The 16,547-nt window shown below is 41.1% G+C and overlaps 1 protein-coding gene and 3 non-coding genes across 4 annotated transcripts; all 4 read left to right on the forward strand.

The window, feature by feature from the left end:
• The first annotated feature begins 281 nt into the window (after nucleotides 1–281).
• RPS12 (ribosomal protein S12) lies at nucleotides 282–4,282 on the forward strand. Its single transcript, XM_041469911.1, has 6 exons — nucleotides 282–353; nucleotides 493–544; nucleotides 959–1,075; nucleotides 2,754–2,856; nucleotides 3,332–3,433; nucleotides 4,193–4,282. The coding sequence occupies exons 2-6, from the start codon at nucleotides 531–533 to the stop codon at nucleotides 4,253–4,255; spliced, it is 399 nt and encodes a 132-aa protein (XP_041325845.1). The 5' UTR covers nucleotides 282–353; nucleotides 493–530; the 3' UTR covers nucleotides 4,256–4,282.
• On the forward strand, nucleotides 1,796–1,870 carry LOC121355012. Its single transcript, XR_005955368.1, has one exon. It is a non-coding gene; the product is annotated as a small nucleolar RNA SNORD101 (small nucleolar RNA).
• LOC121355015 lies at nucleotides 3,180–3,263 on the forward strand. Its single transcript, XR_005955371.1, has one exon. It is a non-coding gene; the product is annotated as a small nucleolar RNA SNORD100 (small nucleolar RNA).
• On the forward strand, nucleotides 3,729–3,863 carry LOC121355014. Its single transcript, XR_005955370.1, has one exon. It is a non-coding gene; the product is annotated as a small nucleolar RNA SNORA33 (small nucleolar RNA).
• Nucleotides 4,283–16,547: the final 12,265 nt, after the last annotated feature.

Raw genomic sequence — 16,547 nt, forward strand, 5'->3', positions numbered from 1 at the left:
TTTCTTGTGAGGAACTCTCAAGAGTTGTCACTCAGTTGTGACTGCCGGCGTCAGCTATTGATTAACAGCAGAGGTATCTCCCGTAGAGTATTTGTTTGCCAAAGCCAATTTGCAGTTATTGCTTGCAGTTACTCAGTTTCATCCTTTGATTTCTGTTTCAAACCACTTGCCACCTCTTGGTTTCAAACCTGCACAAATCTGGACACGAGGCAGGCAAGCCGAATATCAGGCACCGTGGCGGGCAGCCCCGACGCGCGCGCGCGCGCGCGCACAGGCCGGGGTCCTGTCGTGCTATAAGAGCGCGCGGCGGAAGCCACGCCCCCTCTCTGTGCAGCGGCGCGCGGCGGTGCCGGGTGAGTGTCCGTGATGGCGCCGGGGCCCGGCCGGGCGGGATCCCCCCGCTCCTCGGGGCATCGCGGCGGGAGCGGGCCGGGCGGGGGCCCCGGGGCGGCCGGCGCCGCTCACCGGGGCGGCCTGTGTCTGTATTTGCAGTAGGAACCCAGGCGGGGACCGCACCCACCGAGAGCGCCATGGCCGAGGAAGGGTGAGCAGGGCCGGGGCCGTCGGGGGCGGCGGGCGGAGGGGCCGGGTCGCTCCGTTGCGCGTCAGGCTCGGGAGCTCTGGCTGTGCCGTGCGTGCAGGCCCCGGCGCGGTGCTGCTGCGGGCTTCCTGCAGGCCGGGAGATGGGCGCGGGGTCCGCTGGCAGGGCCGCTGTGCGCATGGCGTCCTCTCCTCCCTAAAGGAGCATGGAGGCAGCATGGCCCGGTGGCTCGCCAGGAGGATTTAATGCCTTGGCTTTCACGTTCATCCGTCGTCTGTTTTTCCTTTGGCATGGTGCTTTAACTTGCTTTTTTTCTGTTCTTTTTTTAATGGCTGGATGCTTGCAGGTGATCGGGAAGCTTTTGCTTTTAGTTGAAAGTTGTTGGCACGGTCAGAACATTGTGTGTCTTCTCTTTAGCATTACTGCTGGAGGTGTAATGGATGTTAACACCGCTCTGCAAGAAGTGCTGAAGACCGCACTTATCCACGATGGCCTTGCTCGCGGTATCCGTGAAGCAGCCAAAGCCTTGGACAAGTAAGTGTGGTGTCACCAGTTTATCTGCTGTGAGTAGTAAAACTGGGTGAGACCTTGTGACGAGGCGTGTTGAACACCTGCAGTGGCCATTTTGTTCAGGTGTTCAGTTTAAAAGTTACACAAGATTATAGCTTCCTGCCGGTAATTTCTGTCTTTTGTAGCTTGTGGTTTGGGGCCTTAAAGTGAAATCTTAAAATACAGGAACTAAACTCATTTATTGAAGAACAGCAGCATCTGGTATATTGGGTTCTGTCATTTTGTGGCCCCTGTGCTACTGAGTGTTCACGTGCGTGTATTGGTTTTGTGAAGAAAATGGAACGGTGCTTGCTGTATGTGGCTATGCAAATCTAGGTTTCAGGAACCTTATATTTTAAAAAGTAATGAAGTATTCCCAAAACTTCACATGATTTCAATCGGGTTAATATGTATTTCAGACTGTTCCTGGAAGAGTTAATTTTGTTTTTATGAAAAAGCCTTAAATTCATACTTTTCTTACAACTTTTTTTGCTGTGTTTTTGTATATTGCAACAGTAAGTAAGTTGTCAGTATTGAAACAATGTTGAATTTATATGCCAGTCATGGGGTAATACCAGTTGTGGTCTTTTCTAGGGTAAAGTATATCTGTATGTACAGGTATACATACACACCTCTGTGTGTGTGTTTATATGCAAATCCATACTTGCCTTGCAAGGGAAATCTGCTTAAATGTAAAGCTACAGTGTTTGGGTGATGACTTCTCAGTTAGTCGGATACCCCTTCACTCGTCCTGTGAGTGATAACTGCTGTCTGACAAACCTGTATGCAGAATCCTCTGGGACAAGGCACTAAGGGGCAAGGGCAGAGAAATACAGCTTAGGTGACTGACAGCCAGTTGTGTGAGTTCTTCTGAGTTCAGCCCCTGCTTTATAAGTTTGTGTGCTCAGATGGTGTGTGTCTGTGTGAGGCTTCTACACATTTGTGTGCGATGGTTCTTGTTTGGAAACGTTCCTGACATTCTTGTGACACTCCTGATAAAGACAGTCTTTTTAGGGAAAACTGGCTTTGCAGAGGTCACATTTCATTAGGTTAAGCATAGAAGACCTACTCAGCTCTCTCTGTTGTCAGGTATCCCTTTGGTATCTTAACATTGTACCACAGTATACAATGATCCTAATTAGAATTGGGGCCCTGTCATTACAGCTTCTCTGAACGTAAGTAGAAAAGATTGTTCTGAAGAGCTTAAAACACCTTGATGTGGAAATTCAAGCTTTTAGTAATTAAAATTCTAATGTTAAATTACTGTAATCTGTGGTAAATAAGAAAAAGTGACTTGTTGCTTTGTGACAATGACAGTTCTATAGGGAGCCTGGTATTTATCCAGTCATTAGACCTTTTTCCAGTGGCTGAGAATTTATTTAGTGATATTTTTAGAAGCTTTCAAAACAGGAATAGAATCTGAGGATAAAGCTAACAATGTATGAGTAGCCTGTAATGTATATATAAATAATACTAAAACTGGCAAATCACATCAAAAGTATATAGTATTTCAAAAACTTGTGGTGTCTCATAACCAAAAGCTAAAATGTAGGAAGTAGTTCTTTAGAAATGCATGTGCTGAATGCAATTATTTTTGGTTTTGATTATCAAGAAATTTTAATTATTTCTTAAAGTAACATCTGTCAGTTCTCGTTTTTTTTAGACGCCAAGCCCATCTCTGTGTTCTGGCTTCAAATTGTGATGAACCCACATATGTAAAATTAGTTGAAGCACTCTGTGCAGAACATCAGATCAACTTAATAAAGGTGAGTGTCAACTTGAGACAGAAGTTTGGAACAGTTATGCTGCTTGTTTCAGCATGTAGAGAGCTGAACCTTTAGAACACTACTGTAATTCTGTGTGTGGCTTACTTAGGCAGAACTTCCTTTAGCAGCAGATTCTTCTGGTTCTGTGTGATTGCCATTTTTCCACAGCACAAAACTTGTGGGTGTAAATTGCAAGGGATGTGGATTGGTTATTTTGCACGGTTAAAATGAATTCTGGTGTCCTGTATAATAATAAGAGGTAGAATTCTTGCTGGGAGTGGAGGGTGGGAGGAACATTCCGGTGACTCCAGGGAGGCTCAGGCTGTACTGATGATGATACTTTGGCTCCCTCTGCTGATGCCTGTGAGGAAAGCAGCCATCCGTTACCCAAAGCTTCTGACAGTACAGCAGCTTCTGGGCTGAGCCAGGTGTGCCAGAAATGGGAAGTGCTAATCCGATGTGGTGCTCTGTACAGGTTGATGACAACAAGAAGCTGGGCGAATGGGTGGGTCTCTGCAAGATCGACAGAGAAGGAAAACCTCGCAAAGTGGTGGGCTGCAGTTGTGTGGTTGTCAAAGTAAGATTGCTAGTTATGTCTTAATTCTTGGCTTCTGAAAATAAGTAGTAAACCAAAGGTTGCTTTAGATAAGGAACTGTTAAATGCAGCTCCTAAATTTTATTTTTTTAACAGTTTTATATTGTTGATAGTAAACATAAGCTTCTTTCCTGTATCACTATCCCTGTCATGTTTATTTATTCATGTACATTTTGTGAGTTAATAGTTGTGTCCTCAAAGTATCTATGCCTACCTGCCAGTAATCATCAAAAGGAAAGGCCTACCTAAAAAATAGGAAGCTTTGCTTTAGACAGAAAAGCCAGTTCAGTGTGTCCGCTCAACTGGAAAATGTTTTGCGGAGCTTACTTCACGATAACACTGGCAAAGTAAAGCCACAGTACGAGCCTGGAAGACTTTGTGGTCTCTGAGGTCCCAAGAGATGGCTACATCTTCACAATGAAGACTAGTGCATTCTGCATGCATTTTCATAGTTACGCTACTTTTCCACATGCTTTACTTGAGTTTCTTTAAGCAAAAAAGATTTTGTTTGCATTCCTGTCAATGGGTGTTACATTTGAATGAAATAAAACAGTGCTTTTTTAGAATAGTCTTATTAAAGAACAGGGAGAGAACTGGCGAATTGCTTGAGCTTACTTGTATAGAATTTTGGGAATTTTTTGTGAACAAGTATCAGAATCCCATTTGTCCTTGTGAAAAACAGTTTGTAAAAGTTAGGATGGGTCTGTCTTTATGTTAATAATGGGTTATTGTGTGTTACAGGACTATGGCAAGGAATCTCAGGCCAAAGATGTCATCGAAGAGTACTTCAAGTGCAAGAAATGAATGACAAATAAATTTTGAACCAGTCTAGTGTACGTGTGATTAATGGTTTGGTGTTTGTGGAACAGTTCTTTTGAGTTGCAAAGGATAGCATCAGAAGATGCTAAAAACTTTGCAAATGTTCATGTAGTTTATTAGGATTTTAACTGTCACTTAGCTGAAAAGATCATGGGGATCCCTGCCACCGTTCCTGTTCTAGGGTAGTTGTTTTCTGTTCCTACCCCAAAAGTTACCAGCTAGAACATGGCACAGATTAAAGTTGCAATAGTGCAGACAGTTAAATGCTATCCTTGCTCGGTAGTGCTTTGGTCTCTATTTCTAGGATTCTTAGTAACTTACCTAAAGTATTGATGCCTCTGTGATGAAAATTTGGGTCCTTTTGTCGAGACAAATGAGAAGAATAGCCTTACCTGTTTCCCAGTTCTTCTGAGATGTTGCAGGATTTCTATAAATGCTTTCTTAATTTATCCAGGGAAGTTAATGGACACAATATATGTTTTGCTTGTTCCTCTGCCTCAAATTGTGGGTGATAGCATCTTCTGACTAGTATTGTAATGCACTTGTAGATCTGATTCTGTAGTTCTCAGTATGGTAGGGTAGCCAAGAAGTTGAATTCTCACTTGCTCAGATTAGGCATTAAGCTCCTAACTTGCCCAGTGTTTTGGATTCTGTAGGAGTTAGTTGATGTTCAGAACTTGTATTTTTGTCTGTCTTTTGGAAGTGAGGGATTCAGACTGTGTCTTAAATTTTCTGCAGAGTATCTCTTTAAGTGGAGTGAGTCATAAGGAATTGCTGATTATGCTGATGTGTAAGACATGAATGTGAATATGTGGGGCTGAGCACCTGGGGCTGAGATGGAAATGTTTATCTGTTTTCAGGCTATTCAACTTAAGTTTTCATTGTGGTTTGTAACCTCTTGATATCCCTAGTCATAAGTGTGAGAACGAAGGCAGGCATCCTCTCCAGCTGGGCATCGATGCACTTTTCTTACAGCTCTTCCTCAGGCTCTTGAAGGGTCTGTTAGTTTTGGTTCTGTCTACTACTTTGTAGTAGCTGGATCTGGGGAACTTGGGTTGTTGAAAAGGTTTCTATAGTAACATTTTCAGGTGTACTTAGTAAAGTCACCTGTTGAAATCTGTGTCGTCTCTATCCTTCTGCTAAACTAATGCATGTTCTCAGAAAACAGACCTTAAGGTACTGGAGTTTGTCCAAAGGAAGATGGCAAATCTTGTGAAGGGTCTGGAGCCAGTTAGGAAGCTGGGGTTACTTATTGTGGAGGAGGCTTGGGGGAGACTATGCCACACTCTACAGCCATCTGAAAGGTTGTAATGAGGTGGGGGTCTCTGAAGTAGCGAGTTACAGGTTAAGAGAAAATGGCCTGGTGAGGTTTAGACTGGGTCTTAGGAAATATGCTCAGGCATTGGATCGGGCTGCCCAGAGAAATGTGGATTAAGCAGTCCTGGAGGCAGTTGAAAGATCTGTAGGTGTGACACTTAAGAGCTTGGTTTCGTGGTGGGCTTGGCAGTGTTTGGTTTGCAGTTGGACTCCATGATCTTTTCCATCCTAAAATATTCCATGATTTAATTCATATGTGTTAAGCCTGTAACCAAGTTGAGAAGAGTCCAGCTCGCACAAACTGTTTAGGTTTACGAAATACTCATTTAACATGTTTTAACTTTGTGTGAGAAGAATAACATCAAAATTTTTTGTGCTTGATTTATACCAGTAGAACATTAGCAACATTAGCAGTAGCTGGATTATTACATTTCCTCTTAATTGCTGTGAAGGGATTCAGGTAAGGGGAGCTGTAGTTTACAAGCAAGTTTGTTAGGCAGTGTTTCTTTTGCTGCAGAGGAATGACACCTCAGTAAACATTCAGGAATGTTTCTTATTTTTTTTAGTGTCACCATACCATTTTACATAACAATGAATATTAATACTAGGGAATGACATCTTTCCAAGTTTTTTTCATTGGAATGGAATCAGCACTTCCTAAGTGTTTCTGAAAGAAGCATTTAGGTTGAAATCTAAATTTTCTTATCCAAATGCTTAGGTTTCAAATTAGGGCTTTTCCAGGAAATGAAACATTAAAAGAAGTGACCTTGGAGCTTATGCAGGGTAAGCATTGGAGAATTGATTAAGTTTGCTTCATGCTTTTTACTTAAAATTATCACTAGGATTTAGTTTATTTTCAAAAATTTCCTGAGATCCAAATTCCACGCAAGGCTTTTGATTCACCTTGATGTTTAGTAAAGGTTTGTTTATTTTTCTGAATTGGCTGATGCAAAGAAGTGGTTAATAGTCCTTTATACTGCATCACTTAGTAAATGCTTCTCTGCGGCCTCTGCTTTGTAGACTAAAGAGCCAATATCTTCATGCTTTCTTGATGAAGGGTATTTTTTTTGTTTAACTGTAGAAGATGTACTGATTTTAATATGTCCTGCAGGATTTCAGATTGGATTTTGGAGGAGTAGGCTTTGGCATTCTACTTGAAGTTGCAGCCCTCCTACCCAAAGGCGTACATTACTGGTCTCCAGAATGGATGTGGTTAGACTGCACTAAACATGGGAATGGAAATTAAAGACTTCAGAGTTCCAGGACTGACCCTGACTTTTCCTTTGTCACTTTCATGTTTTCCTTTTGAAACTGGAATAACAATGGTTTGCTCAATGATGTATGTTTTGTGGCTTTTGGTTGGCAAAAGCATCAGAATTATTTTTTGTTTTCTGAACAGAAATAGCGGGCTTGGGTGCTTTTGTATGGAAGAGTAGGTGTTTACAGGCCTGAAATACGTTTCACCATGAAGTAGAAAGCTAATGAAGTCCTTTGAAGAAATTCTGCTAAGTCATTGTGAGGGCATCAAGAACAGACTCCCAGAAAGCATTGGAGAATATCCTATGTCATAATAAGTCTTGAAACAAGTTAAGCTCGTTTTCATATAGAACCACCTGTTTGTCATCTGGACCCACTAGGGTTTTCTGTCTGTGTTTTGCTGTAGGTCACAAAAGCTCGAGCTCTGCACAGCAGCAGCACCACATTCGCACGGTTCCTGCTTTGATGGAGTCATGGGCCTGACTGCAGCTGTTGTAGGAGAATTGGTTATACCTGACCTGCCCCGTTTCCCATGACAGTGCATATTTCACTGTTTTAGTCCCTTGGCTTCTGGGATAGTGGCGCAGCTACTCTGCTGCTTCTGGTTAAAAGGGGGTGTGTGTGCTGATGTGTGAGCCTGAGAGCTCACTTGAAGGTAATTTCGTTTTAGGACAGCTTGCTCACAGCAGGGTCCCATTGTAGTGTGTTGGTGTGCTTTGCAGTAGCACAAGTTTGGGGACTCCAGGGCTTGTCAGCAGCAAATCTGCTGCTGCACAAGCACTTCTGTGGGTTTCAGCCATTAATTTGGAGAGCATTGTTTACTTTTCCTGCTTTGCCAAGAGAAGAGATGTTCCTGTCTTATTTAATGCATTAAGTATTTTATGAAGGGAGAGAACTAATCCCACGTATAAAGAAAAGTATATTTAATAATAAGCCACAAAATATCCTTAAAAAAATTAGGCATAGGCCCCAGTATTTTCTGTTTAATAACATTTCTGGTTAAGAATTGCCTCTACCTGCCTTTCGTTTTGAAAAAGCTGCAAGCCAGTATTCCTCAGGTGTCTGTGTTCCTGAAGCTGGTGCAAGCATTGTCCCTGAAACCTGCTCCCTTTCCTGAAGACTTTACAAAGGTCTCTCATCCAAGGATGTGAAGGAATTCTGAACACATATCTGTTTGTTAGCCTTGAAGATTGCTTGGAGATTATATGTTAGGGATGTGAAGCCTCAGTAAGATTTCTAATCTGTGTTAGACTGTTGCGTGGAAAATAGGACAGATCTTCCCTAACAGCGTTAGATTGATAACATAAGAGCAAACCTTTACTTGAAAGCTTTCAGGTACACAATATGGCAAAAACTGAACATGGCACAGTAATTCAACAATTTTATAGGGTTAATTGATTAGTATACCTATCACATATTGTCCAATTAAAAGGTTGGTTGGTTAGGTAATAATTCCCATGGTACTGCCCCACTGGATGCAGCCCAGGGGCTTCTTTGCCCCAATTCTGTTATCTCTAGTCCAGATTCTGGTTGTATAAGAGAACATCCTTGTAGTTGGTTCTCTTCTTGGAATAAGACTAAACAATATTTTAGGAATGTGTTTAGGAGGTTAGCATATTGTTCCTAAATGTAGGGAAAGAGGACAGGAAAATTACTAGGAGCTACAGCCATGCGTTAGCAATCTACAAATCTACAAATATATGAAAAATATAAAAAGCTAAAAATCTTAGGCATCAAGACCATTGAACCAGGTAGCAGATGTTAGGTGAACACAGATGTGGTTTGTATTTTTCAGCCTTAAGGAAAGAATAAGTAATGACATTATTTTTTCAATGGTTTTAAACATTTAAAGAAATACAAAGAAATGTTTTCAGCCATTGGTCAACTAACAATTGTCTTCAATAAATTGAGCAGATGGAGTGGTTTGTATGTGTTGTATGTAATGATCCCACATGCATTCATAATTTCTTGGTGCACTGGCATTATTTTTCTATGTAAATCCACCACAAAAAGCCCTAAATGAACATCAACTGCTTCATGTATGAGATCTACTCTAAATTATGATACAGTCCTTGACAGAAGTAAATCACTATACAAATATCTGAACTTTCAGCTATTTGTTACCGTGCTTCCTCCTTTTCATTCTGAAAGTGTCCAAGTCATATTATATGAGCTAATGGAAACTAATCTGAAAAGCACTGTCTTAAGAACCTTTTCCCCTCCTCTCCAAAAACAGTTAGGAGGGAATTTTTTATAGTTTGTTAGTAAAAGTATTTAAAAAGTTTTCACTGAGACCTCTGAGCAACAAAATATTATATGAAATAGTGATACTTAAAGTAACAAGTATGCTTAAAAAAATTTAATAAAAAAATTAAAATCCGAACACAATTTGGATTGTATCTTATGGGTTTGTTTAAAAAAAATATTTTATTGATACCTAATATTTCATAGTGCTGAAAGATTAAGAGGCACAAACCAGAGTTCTATAAAATATCTACAAGGGAGAAAATGTTTAGGTACAAACCAACCTAGCTTGTCCTATAGCTCAGTGTCAGGAATCTGTTTATGGTTGCTGTAGTCTGACTAAGGTCTCAGGTAAGGTAAGTTTTACACTTTGAAGCAGAACAGTAGAGTTAGTATGTTGATCTAAAATATGCTAGTGTGTAAGCAGACAGACACTATTTTCCAAAAGTGATGAAAAAGGTATTTATGTCAGTTCCTGACATGCCAGGTTCCTGCCCTATAAAATTTACAATCAAGTTTTGAAAGTTAAAAAAATGTGATTTATGTGGATGTGCAGAAAAATGTTTATTAAATTACCTGTTTTCATATTAAAAAACAACCCGTACTTCCGGTATGCTTTTTTTCCCCTTCTCACCTGAGTGGTTCTAAGACATTTTCTGCAGTGAAAGTGTCAGATCCCTCTTAAAATAAGCTTTGTATTTTGAGGACAGAAAAAATCCATGACCCCTAAGTAACCTTTTGTATTGATTGTATTGTTAGCAGCCAGTGTGTTGGATAACATAATACAGATGCTTAGGACAGGTTTAGGAAGGCAAATGGTGAAAAAACCAAAAGGTTTCTAGTTTTAAAACTATGTGTTTAAGGGAATTGGGGTCATGTTTTGTAGAACCCCTCCACAAAAAAAATGAAACACCCTTAGATATCCATATATATAAAAGTGTTCATATGTCAATAGAACTATGGTATATATTCCTTTTCATCCATTCATTTGAATGGACAAAATTCAAGTAAGACCCTTCAGCTTTGCTGTTTTCAGAGCAGCAAAATAGAATGTCAGCACGTGTACAAGAAGTACCTTTACAAGCATGGAACTTAGCAAGCTACTGTATTTGAAAAAAACATGTAAATTCAAATCCTGTTTCTGCAGAGGCTGAATTCCATCCCTCCAAAAAAAATCTCATCTGGTCCTGACTCTTCCCTCATGGTTATCTACCATTTGTCTTTCAGCATGACAGCTTTTACACTTTCTGTTAAAACCACTATGTCTTGATCCTTTTTTGATCATTTTGAACAGCATCATGATTCTATCTGACCCTCAAGATCATATTCATGTCCTTTTCAGATGAAAGTTATTGGACATATATGTGCCTGTTCTACTTGTAATTGTATGAAAATACCCCTAAAGCTATTGTTTGGACATGTATTTTGAGTGATTTTTCTTATATTAAGAAAAGAAGAGGCAGATTGGTCAACATGGTTAGTAGCAGGTGGAGGCAGAGCAACAATTGCAAGAGGCTAAGTCAATGAGACAATCTGGCTGTGAGCCTCGAAGTGACCCTCTCTCTCTCACCCTTGATTTCTTGCCAATAAAAATCTGTAAAATGAGTGGCAAAGTATGGGGAGGGCAACTGTCAAGGGATGGAAGAGTGGAAGAGCAAAGATGCACGCATGCAGACTCACGGGTGTGCCATTTTAAAGGTGGATTACAAAGCTCAAGATAGTATTAGGTGGGAAGGAAAGGCTGTGTGTGCCATCCTGTTTGAATCTCTGGGCACGTATGTGTTATTTAAACATGCAGTCACGTGCTATTTTTTCTACAGTTGTGTCAGGAAATTTGAAGGCAAACCAGCAGACCGTAAGAATGATCCAAGGTTCTATTGGGATGAAATCTGCAGTGTATAAAACAAACAAAACAACAAAACCAAAAATACCACCAAATAACTAACCCCCCTGCTCAACACCAGCCCCAGCAAACCCAAACGAAGACTGTGGTTTTTATGGTTAAAAATGGTGATGAATATTTGTGCCACCAAGTTCCTGTGAGGGGGTTGGAAAGCCATTTGGAAATGTTCATTGACTGTGCGTTTTCATTCCTTGGATGCACCAACTTGCTAGTGCTTTGTTCTTTAGGAATGAATAGTGCTCACACACATGGGCATTTTATTTTAAGCACAGAAAGCTTCCAAGCGTGCTTTATTCCTGAAAAACAGAGATTAGAAGAGTCTCACACTGGGAGGTCTGCGTGGACGAGTGCTTGTAGCTCAGGAGTTATAATTTCCCGAAGCGTAGAGCGGGGAAGTAGTTCCGTTTGGGAGGCCGGGGACCCCGAACCCCGTTCTGCTTGTCCCGGGTTCCCGTGCGGGTGCCGGGCACATCCCGGGCCGGCGGCGTTTCCCGGGCGGGGCGGGAGGTGGCAGCCGAGCCGCGGCCGGCAGCCGGGCCGGCCGGAGCAGGTGCCGGCCGCGCTCATCCCGGCGGGCCCGCAGCGCAGGAAGCCAATGTGCAATGTGACTCTTTAATGCCTTTGAATGCTGCCGGCTTCTATGCCTACTTTCCAGCGTTGCAGCCTTGTAAAATCCCAGCACGTCAGGTGTCGGGGCTTTTATGGTGTGTGGAAATGTGTTTGCTAAAGCCAAGGACTTTGTTGTACAGCTGTGACACCTTTAATCCGTTTTTGTGGGAGCTGTACCACACAGGGCAAGCACTCTCGTCTGCTTTCCTTCACAGAGGTACTTGATGAACAAGCTAACAGGTCTGGGGAATGTGGTCAAGGATCCAGTTGTTTGGAAGTTCACTTCATACATTGTAAGTAGCGCCATCCATCAGACCAAAGAACACCATTGTCAAACACATAAAGGAGCAGCACAGACTTGAGATAAGAGCCAAGATAGGTGAAGGCTTTTTTTTTTCTTTTCCCTCCCTGACTCAAGTGTCTGATGTATTGCAGTGTTCAAAGCATTTCAGTATGCTTATATTGTATTCACACATATGCAATGTATTTGAAACATTCCTACCAAGGAGATTGTGGTAAAAACTGTAATGTGCAGCTTGCTGGGTTTCATTGTAAAGTAATATAATATCCACATGTGCGAAGGCCAATGCAATATTTTATTTTTTGCTTACCCCAGGGAATATGATATTAAATTTATCAGCTGAAGTATTTGAATGAGAACTCATAAATATTTTCTGAGGTGCATCAGTGGCATACATAGGGAGGGAGAAGACATGCAGCACTGGGTGAAGAGGAAGTTGTTCATACTTTCCATCCTCCACTGTCACATAACAGCTATGCCTTGTCCTTCAGATAGGATACTGGTAAAGTTTCTTGGTGACTGAAAACAAGTTTTAAATTGTGGAGAATTTGCTAGTCTGTGATTTTTTTTCTTGTAATTATTAACTCTTGCATTAACTCTTGTTGTACACGGAGGGCAGATGTTGTTCACATTGGATACAGAGCTTGGGGAGAGAGGAGAAGGCTCCCAAAAAGAGAGGCGCTGTTCTGAAGACATTTCAAATGCTCAGGAGGGCTGTTGGCCTGCCTGCTTTACCTGATGTGCTGTGATTATGGGCATCCTAGATGGACAAGCTGCTACCAAATTAAGGAGGAGTTTGCAACTGCCTTTGTGTAGTTGTAAATCTTCCAGGCTTAAGCAGGCATCTCTGCATGGCATTATCCTGTCTGGCTTTGTGATCTAGCCTCTTGTTTGGAGTTGATTTAAGCATCTCCAAAACAATTCTGTGGTGCTTTAGAACAGTCCAAGCCATGCTGAGTTAGCAGTTCTCTGTCAGCATTGACTCAGTGTGTACCTGCAGCTAAAATTGCCCATATCAGGAATGGTACTGAGAACAAGACCAAAGAGTACGTTTTGCCAATGTAGAAAATCTTTGTGCCTCCACATCTTGCGTATCACCTACAATTGGTCTCTGTGTCTCAAGAAGGGCATATTTTTTCTCAAAAAAGAAAAAAAAAACCAGAAAAGGGCATCTAAATTTGCTGCAAAAACAAAAGTAATAGCAGGCTTATGGTTTCACTTCAGTTTGGAGAGAAAGCTGAAGAGGTTTGAAGCTGATTTACAGCATCAAGAAGGCAGTGCAGAAGATGAGTGCTAAACTTGATTACCAAATCCTACAGTCCTGGATTGGAGAACATGTATTGAAACTGATAGGATGTAATTTAAAACAGGTTTTTAAAAGTGCCTTTCTTCAAAGCCTGTAATGAACTCCTAAAACTGGCTGCTGCAAGAAAGTGTGAAGTCAGAACACATCAAGAGTTTCAAAGTAGATTAGACAAATTAATGGGTAAAAGGTGCAAACCAGATCCTATTGGGAAGGCAGTGATATTCCCTCTAACACCTGAAATCTAACAGCAGGATGCAGAAGGAGCATGAGGATTAGATTTCAGATAGTGGCTTTTTTCATGTGCTCTCCTTAAGCCACCTCTGCAACAGCCACTGTGGGAGACAGAAGCCTGGGTGATGGACATTGGCCTCACCACATGGGACATTTCTGATAGAAAAAGATCAGATGGGCATGCCCTTGGAGTGCTAAAAGAGCTCAAATTGCTGCCTAAAGCCTCTTGTTTCAAGGTCACAGACTTAAAAAGGTACAAAAGAAATTAGTACTTGCAGAGAAAGCAAGTCAAGAGGAGGTAGCTGCTACAATCCTTCGGAAGTCAGGAAGCAAGATTTTTTAGGAATCTAGTTGATTAGCAGCCAGCTCAAAGGTGAAGTCTAGCAGACTGAGGGTGGCTCAGAAGTGAAAGAAATAAAAAACCTTTTATTGTTAATGTTTGAGTTGAAAATATGAGAACCATGAATATATCTATCCAGTTAGCTTTCTATCTTTACTTGTGGGAAATTGTATTAAAATGTCCTTGAGCTTCTTTCTTTCTGAGCTTGCTCTGGTTTTGCAGTGGATGTACCTTCTGTGACAATGTCATCCTGGGAATTACAGCGATCTTGGATCTACTTGTCTTCTACTGGCTGAAGTGGGTCCAGGGCTGAAGCTGGCATGTGCTCTCTATTGCCCTCCAAGTATGTCACCTTTGTGCACCAGGATGGGCTCTTTCCAAAAGGAGTTGGAAGTTGTATTTGTCCAGTCCGTAATGTCTTTAGTCACCCAGCTCTGCCCTTATTAGATATATTCTCTATCCATAACATTTAATCCACCAGCAAAGATGAACTGGCACTTTTTTTGGGTATAATAGCAAGAGAGCTCTTGGCACTTTAGAAGGCATTTCTCCCTTTGATCTAAAATAGCCTGTGTGCACTGACTTCTCTGGCACACTGCAATGTTCACCAGTTCTCTTAAGTTTTCCTGAGAGGAACAGAATTGTGAAGGTGGTGAAAGGGTGAACGGGGCAAGAATTTATTTGGTTTTTTTCTTTTAGCTGTTGTTGGCCTGACATCTGAGGAATGAAGCTAAATTTGTAAGGACCATATTTTAAAACATTTGCCAGTTGTTCCAGATAATAAAATAGGGATTTTTGTCTAGAGGAGAAGAAATGAAAATAAATAAACATGGATCTTTTCCACCTAATTTATGACCTGCAAATAGGGTTCCTCCTCAACCTGCATGATTAATTCTCTCCAGTCAAAAGTGACCATTTTGATTACGTCTTCTGTCAATAAAAAGTCATGAAAAGTTTTTTTTTTTTTTTAATAAGAGAAAAGAAATCCAGCAATATCAGGTGGCTGTGGTTTAGATTGTTTTGCCATTTCTACCAGGAATTTGACCATGTTACAAGCAATATATAAATTATAGTTCCTTACCTTTAACATCACTGCCAAATTTAGTTCAATGGACATCACCTTTACTCATACCAATTTTATACGTGGTAGAGATGGAAAGTTTTTTTGTATAGGCATAATATTACTTATTCTTACGGATGCCGATTATGGCACAGCTTTGGTTTTTGACCTTGTAGATGTGTCAAGAGGGATTAGAAAGATTTGTTTAAAATGTTGCATTTGTTTAACATTTTTGAAACCCAGTCTTCTTTTAGAAATACTTTGTGGCATAAGTGCCTTTGGAGGACAGTTGATTCCCAAAGGAAAAGGTGCAGCAGTTCTGTGTTAAGATCACTGTTCAAACTTATTATCCCAACCTCAGAAATGTGTTTTCACTAACCTAAGAGTGTGATAAGCTGAAGGAGAAGGTGCATAGCTTAGGCATCTGGCAGTGCTTCCACTGGAGCTGCTGTGCAGGGGTACTGATGGAGGATCATGAAGTAAGGTGTCCTTTCAAATCTTATCATGTCTCAGCTACTTTACAGTCTCTGGAGGGTCTCAGGCAGAGTTTCTACAAGCTGTGCATTAGTGCTCACCAAATTGTACATGTGCTGCAGATGTTTCGGGCTATCACCTGAAGTTTGTGATAACTACAACACATGCTGTTTTGGATGATCTCAATAGGGCATCTAGTATCTTATTTCTGAGGTATTTTTGCTGCAAGAAGCAATAAATTCAATTCTGTCATCATTAGGCAGGTGTTTATAAGTACTGCAAAGCTTTAATCTCTCTCTAGGGAGAAAAAATACTTCAGGGGCCCGTTCTACAACTTGGCATTTGCTTTGCATCTCTGGCGTGTTCCTGTTTCTTTCTATGTCAGGAGAGCAAGCATGGTTTTATGGCTAGGACACAGGTCTTGAATTGTTTCCCAGCTTTGCCAGTGGCTGCTATGAAGTGTAGAGCAAATCAGTTCCTCAAATCGCCAGCTACAAAGAGTGAGGGTAGTGTGGCTTTCTATTTCTGTGGTGTGTTTCCTCTACATAGCTTTAGGACATAGACCGTGTTGTGTTAGATCTGTGTATCATGGATCCAAAATTTGTACACGAAGTCACCATTTACTGCTAATAATAAAGCACAAATTTAATTTATTTTAATCAGAATATTTGATAAATTGACCTCCAAATGACTTTGCCATCATCCTGTACTTTGATAGTCATATGATGTGCCAACAAGAGATTCACAGTTGTGATGTGACTACTGCAATGTTTGGGTTTGGGAGAGTGTCAGTGTGTACCAACTCTGGTTTCCTTAAACAGGTTTATGTAGATGGTGAGCCAATTTATAACTGGATTATGAATTAATTTTCTTCAGACCTACAAAAGTTTGTCCAAGCAATGTTTCCCTGGTGCCTGTAGAGAGCCCTGTGGTCTCTCATAGCCTCCATCTCCAAGAAGAGAGTTTTTCTGGCTGCAATGGTCCCTGGATCTGAAGTCAGCTTGCATCATCTGAAAGGCCTGGAAAACCTAAAGTCCACTCACTGATAGTTGTTGAGCAGTCACTAGTGAAACTTTGTGCTGAAACTTTTTGGATATCATTTGGGTAGCTAAGAGAAAACTCATAAAACAAAGAACACAGGTAAAGAAAATGCCTTGAAGAAGCTTTGACTAGATTGCATAGAAGGCCAGCAGCTCTCATTGCTCTAATTTCTTACCTCAGGGAAGAAAAGAACA

Source organism: Pyrgilauda ruficollis, unplaced genomic scaffold (assembly GCF_017590135.1).
Source record: "Pyrgilauda ruficollis isolate IOZ18807 unplaced genomic scaffold, ASM1759013v1 scaffold24, whole genome shotgun sequence".
Classification (NCBI taxonomy): domain Eukaryota; kingdom Metazoa; phylum Chordata; class Aves; order Passeriformes; family Passeridae; genus Pyrgilauda; species Pyrgilauda ruficollis.